This window comes from Nothobranchius furzeri, chromosome 9 (genome assembly GCF_043380555.1).
Source record: "Nothobranchius furzeri strain GRZ-AD chromosome 9, NfurGRZ-RIMD1, whole genome shotgun sequence".
Taxonomy (NCBI): Eukaryota; Metazoa; Chordata; class Actinopteri; order Cyprinodontiformes; family Nothobranchiidae; genus Nothobranchius; species Nothobranchius furzeri.
In genome coordinates this window covers 61,727,304-61,735,903 of record NC_091749.1, presented here as the reverse complement: position 1 = coordinate 61,735,903, position 8,600 = coordinate 61,727,304, and the positions used below count along the sequence as shown (strand labels likewise).

Genomic DNA, 8,600 nt, shown 5'->3' with positions numbered 1-8,600 from the left:
CTGTTCGTCATCTAACAAGATTTAGTATTTAAGATTTAAATATAAAAGATTTCTCGTGTGTCTTGTCACAGTAATACATGGCTTTTAAAACCCTATCTTTGCAGAATCTTAAGGCTGTAAAATGCAAATTCACTCACAGATGATAAACTGAACTTTTCACTATGCAGCAAACTTTCTCCTGCCTGGAGAATCCAGTTGTATCCTAAAAGCTTTAATCATTTGTTTAAAAGAAATTAAACCGTCTACTCGAAAAATGTGTTTGTTTAATGAAATAAGCACAGAAAGGAGACTTCAAAGAAAATGTTTTATTGACTTTTTCTTCAGTGTATTTAATTATTGTAAATCATGGTTGACAACAGCAGATACAGTGTGTTATTTTCAGCTGGTAAAATAAGGTTTGAACGACGCTAATCAAAGCAGTCCAAATTATGTTAGAAGCTGCATCATTGATGAATTTTGTTCCTTTTTCACATCCACTACTGAAGTCACCTGCATAACGTGATAATTGTTGGATGTTTTTGTTGCGATTGGTGTTAAATAATATGGCTGCATGTTGGGACAAGGCTCTGTTTTTACTACATAATTAAATAAAATCACGTGATAATTTATTTTCTGTTTGTGATTGAGTTTATTCCATTTTCTCCCTTTTTTTCAAGTCACATACATTTTTATTATTGACTTTTTGTAATATCTTTTCATGTCAAATAATTGATGTAAAGGCTAAAGTATAACTTGTGCAACTCTCCTGTAAACCTTCTCAGTGGACTAGTGGAATGAGAGTCTTGGGACTGGGAGATCAGGGCTCAAATCCAGTCAATTACCAAAGACTAAAAAGGCCTCTCCCCTTGACACTCAGCTTTAAGGGGTTGAATTAGGGGGTTAAACCACCAAATAGTTCCCGAGTGCAGCCACTGCTGCAGCTCACTGCTCCCCATGGGGATGGGTCAGATACAGAGATGTAAATTCACCAGCGTGTGATGACTAATGGGACTTTTCTTAAGTCAGACATTGTGCGATGATGGTTCAAGTTTTTCTTAGGATGGTATACTGAGGCTAGGACCCTTCTGTGTGGGAACTGCATGCTCTCTCTCTTGTGTTTTTGTCAGATTTTACATGTTTGCTCATGTGGTCCAAATATTTTAGTTTAACCAGAGTGTGTATGATTGTCCCTGTGTGTTATAGATAAATCATACCAATATATGGGTTTTTCTGTTGTAAAAATCTTTCTAAACAACTTCAGTCTGAAGAAAGGGAGCTGAGTGCTGATGAGATTGATGACCTAACAACCAGTCCAAGTGGGGCTAGGATTGGTGTTTTAGAAACTTTGACACAGGTTTATGACCCTATTATATTATTATTTATTTACAATTCTGTGGTAACTAGCATTAAGAAATAGTCTTTTGTTTTGAGTTTCACCTGCAGGCGGAAAGTGAAAATAGTGTTCTACCCCTATTTCCTGCATTAGCGGTTGATAGGAAATAGTTTGGGAAACTCGGATTAGAAAAGCCAGTCAGATCTACGTCATACTGAAAATTAACATTCATGGAGTCACCCATCTTGATTTGTGACAGTTTAAAGTCTAGGAGAGGGCACATCTAGCTAACTGTTAGCATTAGCAACCTTCTTCAGACTTGTGTTGTTCATGGAAAAAACAAATATCAACATTGCAGATCGAACAGAGGCAGCAGAACAGTTGCACTGTTGTTAGCCAATCAGAGGCGAGATGTCACAATATCATGAATAATAATGAGTAAAGCACACCGGAGACAGACGCACGGGGATCACTCCCAGAATCGCAGTGCCGCCGTGGCTGTTTATAACATTGTCGAGTACTTTATAACAAACATTACGACGCGGAATGGCTTTACTACACAAACTCAACCGCAGTTTTGATAACTTTAAAGTAGGGATGCACCGATACTGGTATCGGTATTGGTAAAAGTTAACCGATATCAGGAACTGATACCAATGCATTTGGCTTCACTGTAACTTGGCATTTCTGTTCAGCTAATATTTTAGTTTTGTGATCATCTCTATTAACATATTTTATTTTTTATCTACCTCACAGTCTTTTCCTGTTGAAAGCAGAGAAGAGAATAAAACCTGTATTCTAATTCATTGCAATTTTTTGTGTAGTAGAAGTATCGGTATTGGTAATCGGTATTGGCGAGTACTAAGATCCAAGTATCGGTATCCTATCGGTTTGGAAAAAAGTGGTATTGCTGCATCCCTACTTTAAAGTACTACTGATCTTAAAATATTCTAATAAATAGCATACTTACCCATTTTTAATGAATTTGGGTCTCACAAAACACAAAGGCAAGTATAAACAATGGAGTCACTTCCCGCTTCCTGTTCTCAAGTCCTCCGTGATGTTGTGACTATTGCGCAACTTTCCAAGAAGCTCTCAGCGACAGGTCGTGACACTTCATGTGTGAACACTTAACTTCTCATAACCGCGAGCGCGGAGCGGCTGCCACCAGCGTGCCCCAGGTTTAAGACTCCAAATCCTGCTGTTTTCTGCCCAAGTCCTCTGGGTATAACTTCTACTTCCTGAAAGAGGAGCAACAGGGCTTTATTTACTTCAGAAAACAACCCAAAAGGCATTCATTTCTACTAGAGAGCACAGTAAATGCTTAGAAATAAACGAGTGAAGGAGGGCTTTAAAGATGTTTCGGAAACACAGAAATCAACCCACTAAAGCCAGTCGTCCATCTTGTCAGAAGTAATCTGTTTCTCCAAACTGGGATCATTCAAACAGCTGAGATAACATAATAATACATTGTAACAATTCTCAAGAAACTCACTTTAAGTAGATGTCATGATTTTTTGCAAAAGTAGTTGAACGGTTAAAGCAATGAGCTTATAGTATAAATATAATTTGCTAAACATGTCACACATGTGATGTTACATAGAAAAATGACATGCTAATATGTTTAGAATTTGCTTTAAATCTGATTTTCTTTTGAAATAGTCCAATAACTAAAACTATTATAAGGACTTTCTAATGTAACCATTTTTTATTTCTCTGCAGCACTTTAGATGACGAAAGCACAAACCTCCGACAGCAGAAACTGGACAGACAGGTGAGCCTCAGCTGTTCATCATTCAAAAACACAGACAACAGTTCCTTTTTACCATCAAAACATTAATAAGCCAGCTATAAATAAGCATTTATATTAGGGATGTCTGATATTATCTGTCTACTGATGTTATCGGCCGATATTGGTCTTAAAATGTAATATCAGAAAATATCGGTATTGGTTTTTACTCCTTAGTGACCAAATGTTTACATACCATATACATATTACCCATCAAAATCTTCGGCTTCATCTGCTCTCTCTCTCAAAATGCCAAAATGTGATAAATCTGAGGTTTAGATTTTGAGATACTTAAGTTTTATTTGGCACAACTTGTGAATGATTAGGAATTTGCCCTATGTCGTGAGGATCTGCTATTCTTAGAGCACGTAGCTGTGTGTAGCTACCCTTACGAAAAAGAAGTATACTTTAAGTATCTAATTTCAAGTATACTTAAGTGTACAGAAGTTTATTTGTATACTTGTTCTTAAAGTTTACTTAGAAGTATACTCCTTGGGACTAAATTGGGCCACTAAAAGTATACTTGAAGTATACTACAAGTATACTTCAAAGTAATAATTTAAGTTTATTTGTAGTGTACTTCTGATATAATTGAGTATACTTTTCTCTTTGAAAGTATACTTAAAGTAACCTCACAAGTGTACTTGGAGTGTACTTCAGATATAATTGAGTATACTTTTCTCCTTGAAAGTATACTTATAAGTTTACTTGTAGTGTACTTCTTATATAATTGAGTATACTTTTCTCCTTGGAAGTATACTTAAAAGTAACAATATAAGTTTACTCCTGATATAGTTGAGTATACTTTTCTCCTTGAAAGTATACTTATAAGTTTACTTGTAGTGTACTTCTGATATAATTGAGTATACTTTTCTCCTTGGAAGTATACTTAAAAGTAACAATATAAGTTTACTCCTGATATAGTTGAGTATACTTTTCTCCTTGAAAGTATACTTATAAGTTTACTTGTAGTGTACTTCTGATATAATTGAGTATACTTTTCTCCTTGGAAGTATACTTATAAGTTTACTTTTAGTGTATTTCTGATATAATTGAGTATACTTTTCTCCTTGGAAGTATACTTATAAGTTTACTTGTAGTGTACTTCTGATATAATTGAGTATACTTTTCTTCTTGGAAGTATACTTATACGTTTACTTGTAGTGTACTTCTGATATAATTGAGTATACTTTTCTCATTGAAAGTATACTTAAAAGTAACAGTATAAGTTTACTTCTAATAAAATTGAGTAAACTTTTGCCCTTGAAAGTATACTTAAAAATAAACTTTAAGTAGCATTATAAGTTTACTTGTAGTGTACTTCTGAAATAATTGAGTATACTTTTCTCTTTGAATGTATACTTAAAATTATAATTAAAGTAATAATATATGTTTACTTGTAGTGTACTTCTTATATAATTGAGTATACTTACAGTTTTGAAAGTACACTTTACAGTAAACTTGACGTAATATTCTTTTAGTACATTTAAGTATCTCTATTTTTTAAACATATACTGCAAGTAACATTTAACATCTGCTATTTGCTTACTACCAATACATTTACTTTCCACTATTTACTGATACTTCGTCTTTATGCAGAGAAAAAAAATTAAATAAAATAGCTAAGTCATTTTGTTTAAATTTATTAAACAGAGAGAATTAGAACAGAACAAAAACAGACCTGTTTACCAGGATTAATCAAAGATGAGAACGCAAACTGTTCTGAACATGTTTAACGCATTAATTCTGTCCATTTTGAAAGACTTTTTAAAAACGCCTTTAAAAAAATCAGTCCATTTTATGGATCCACTTGCTTGGTTGTTGATGCCTTTTTGAAGTTTTCATTGTTGCATTTCTTTCGTGTTATTTTTCTTACATCTTGAACGCGCAGAGATGGAAACTTCAACTGAGCATGCCCTGTGAACACACAAAGCAAAAAAAATGAACACTTGAACTGTTAGGTGAACTCTGACACCACAAAATCTTTACAGTTCGTACACTGTAAACCCGAATAAGTAGGCAGAACTCAAAAAATGTAAGGCAATCAGTTGCCTCATATTCTCTGAGTTTATAAACTCAGATATTTGAGTATATCAGACCATAAATAAACTTAAATATTTGGAGTTTATAATAAATATATTTTCAAATTATGATCAAATTAAAGTTACTGATTAAGCCAACTCAAACAGAAAATAAAACAAAATTTGAAAGAAACAATTACAAACGCACACTTTTGAAAACGACAACAGCAGTGTGTAGTCTTTCTTTGAGTACGTGGTTTAAAGCAACATCAGGATGCACATCAATTCAACATTAACAAAATATGAATTACACTAACCACTATCAAGCAAGTCAGTGAGTACTTTATGCCATTTGGCATAAAACTAGTTGAGTATTGAATCGGATTAGCCTATTAGCATTAGATGCTAATGGGCTAATCTGATTCAATTATTCACGCTAAACTAAAGCCACAAATGAGAGTAGCCAGACTCAGAACGGCTGGATGAACAGAGAAAAGGTAAAACTCAACTGTTCCTCCCACTGTCTTTATGGGTGACCCCGCAAGGAAAGTTGACCATTGAGCAGGGTTGATGGTTTATCCCTTGAGGTCCACGTGGCAGGGGGGAGGTGGTGCTCACTCCTCACCCCTGCCACGTGGACCCAAGGGATGAACCATCAACCCTGCTCAATGGTCAACTTTCCACGCGGGGTCCTACCCATTAGGACAGTGGGAGGGTTAACTCAAGGAGAAGTGGAAAATGAACATATTTGCCCAAATGGTGGTGTGTTACTTTAACATCAACAATTAAAGAGCAGACAAATAGTAAATTACATTGTGGATGTGGACAATGCTCGAACAGAGTGAGCCATCTGAATCCACCACTCTTTCAGATTTTGAGTTACACATGTAACATCAGGTCATTTTTGACTCTGCAGCGTGGGTGATAGTTTAGACTCATCAAGACCAAGTAAGACTTTTTGCGTGAACTCAAATGTGTTGGTCAGTCCCTTCGGATAATCTAGATGTAAAGCACAGATGAGGCCGAACATTACCAGGAAGGCATCAGGAAGGCTGGAGAGGTTGACAATCACATCACCCTCTAGGATAACAGATTCCCACTGGGTCGTACGTAACTGGACTCTCAGCATCATCGGTGATGGTTGTCAGGAGGACAACTGCTGCATCCCTGAGGTCCGGCTCATTGGTATCATCCTTACAAAAATGAAAGGGAGATCATACACTAATCACATTTGAACTGAAACTCTGACTGTGGCCATTTTTATTTCAGTAGATTTTCATGTAAATAACAATAAATGCAGTCTGACAGACTCCTGTTTAGGGCTGGGCAACATGTCAAAGATTTATCGTTATCCAAGTTCTTGTCTCTCATCCAGATAATTTTTCCCATGTCAATAAATTTGATAATAAAAAAATGAAAAGATGTGTAAGTTGGCCACATTTATGTCCCTTTAAGAAGCTGTAGCACCTTGAGTCATGTAAAATTTTAGTCAATGTAATACATGAGACAGCCCCATCTAGTGGACAAATATTGTTGCTACGCATTCCTGTAGATATCGTCTACTTATCGTTATCGAGGTGAGATCTTCAATATATCGTGATATTGATTTTAGGCCATATCGCCCAGCCCTACTCCTGTTCATTCTGTTGCTTTGTGCTCTCATTTACGAATAAAGTGAGATGGCTTCCGTGTGTGCCAGTGTTATGCTAATGAAAGCTTGGCAGCCCCCTGTCTGCATGTCAGAAAAGAAACAACACAGAGACAGAGCTGGAAACGGAGGAAATGCCTACCCTTTTTGTTGATGAAACGTCGCCGCCACCGGCATTTCAAGGTTAGGAAAATATGGGTACAGTAGCTGGAAAGATGGACCAGGCAAGGAGTTTATGCCAATTTACTCCAAGAGATGCACCTGGAAGACCCAGAATCCTTCCGAAAGGGTAATGGAAACAGTGGGCCCATCGATCCACAAGGTACCGTTTTGTTTATTTTTCAGACACGCAGACAGGGCAAGGGGCTGCATCTGAATACATCTTGGGGTCATGTGAGCGGAGAAAGTGCTTTGATTGGCCACTAGAATATTTCAGCTCAGCCAGAAGCTCAGTAGTGCACACACAGCGAGTTTTTACCCCTGTGAGGCGCAAAATATCTAACTGGTCAGATATTCACCTCAGCGTCTCGTGAGGCGGAAAACTCAGTGAAAATCAGGTGCACACAGCAAGCAATCTGCTGAGCAAACAGTCATTCGAGGCCGTTTGCTCAGCTGATTGCTCTCGTGTGTGGCAGGCTTAAACATCTTGCCAAAGGTTTGTAGTTGAAACAATGGCACATTTTCCAAAATGTTCATGTGCGTTGTCCTTTTGTTGTCTTTATGCATAAATAAATAGAATGATTTGTTCAAATTTACAATACTGGGACTTACCACACATGTCCTCAAAAATCCAGAGGTTTCCTCACGTAGATAGACAGGAAGGGCATGGAGAACAGTGGTACGCCTTGTGTGGACATCATATAATTCCTAAGAAGATTAAGAGTGTAAATACTGTCAAGTTTACTAATCAAACTTAATGCCAAACTGCTCTGACCAATTTTCCAAGACAGTGATATCTGCATCTAAATCCAATGATAAACTGCTGAATTCAAAAGTTAATTTGAAGTGTTTAACATTACATAATACGGAGGGGTATTAGGGCCACTGAAGAAGAAAAAATTCTGAAAATAAATAAAATAAATAAAGTCAGAATTCTGACATTTATCTCAGTATTCAATTGTTTCCTTCAGTGGCCCTAATACTGCCTTATTGCCTAAGAGTATTAGAGTCACTGAAGAAAAAGAAAAGAATTGAGAAAAAAAAGTCAGATAATTGCAAAATTCTGGGATTAAAGTCAGAATTCTGACTTTTTTCATAAACCTAAAACCAAACAAACAAAAAACTATTTAGGATTTTTTTTGTTAAAAAAAATCAAAACAAACTAACAAAAAAATGCCTGAATTTTAAGATTTAAGTCAGAATTCTGATCCCCCCCTCATAATCTTCCCCAATTTCCCTTTTTTTTTTGTTTTAGGTACCAGTCAGAACTCTGAGATTAAACTCAGATTTATGACTTATTTTCTCAGAATTCTATATATTTTTTCCATCAGTGGCTCTAATACTCATAGCATAAAGGCATTACCTGTAAATTGTATATTCACCAGTTTTAAAAGACAAATCTGTATACATATATACATACATACATATATAGTCATGTTATTTAGGATGTGCCATCAAAAATGCAGATTGTGAGAATTACTCACCAGTGTTCTCACTTGTATGAACCTCTTGGGGGTCAACAGCAGCATGCCATCAATCTTGTGTGCAGAGAGTGGGGTTGGATCATTGAAGACTGACTGCAGATTCATAGACAGGCTTCCCGGTGTGGCTGACAGCTCATAGGAACGCAGATGCTCTACATTTACACATCTACACCAGGAAGCATAATCA

General features: G+C 36.3%; 1 protein-coding gene and 1 long non-coding RNA gene across 5 annotated transcripts in view; one reads left to right on the top strand and one right to left on the bottom strand.

The window, feature by feature from the left end:
* Positions 1-8,600, top strand: part of tub (TUB bipartite transcription factor) — a 121,594-nt gene that overhangs the window by 75,715 nt on the left and 37,279 nt on the right. For 3 of the 4 annotated variants that reach the window (XM_015953098.3, XM_015953099.3, XM_015953100.3), the window contains exon 2: positions 3,035-3,086. The exons of the other annotated variant lie outside the window; for it this stretch is intronic. In XM_015953098.3, the coding sequence (XP_015808584.1) occupies positions 3,035-3,086 (52 nt within the window). The remainder of the gene's footprint in view (positions 1-3,034; positions 3,087-8,600) is intronic. 4 annotated transcript variants of the gene reach the window in all.
* On the bottom strand, positions 3,573-7,656 carry LOC139071825 (uncharacterized). The gene is made up of 3 exons (XR_011521645.1): positions 7,542-7,656; positions 6,156-6,315; positions 3,573-5,018 (listed from the first exon to the last, which is right to left on the bottom strand). It is a non-coding gene; the product is annotated as an uncharacterized lncRNA (long non-coding RNA).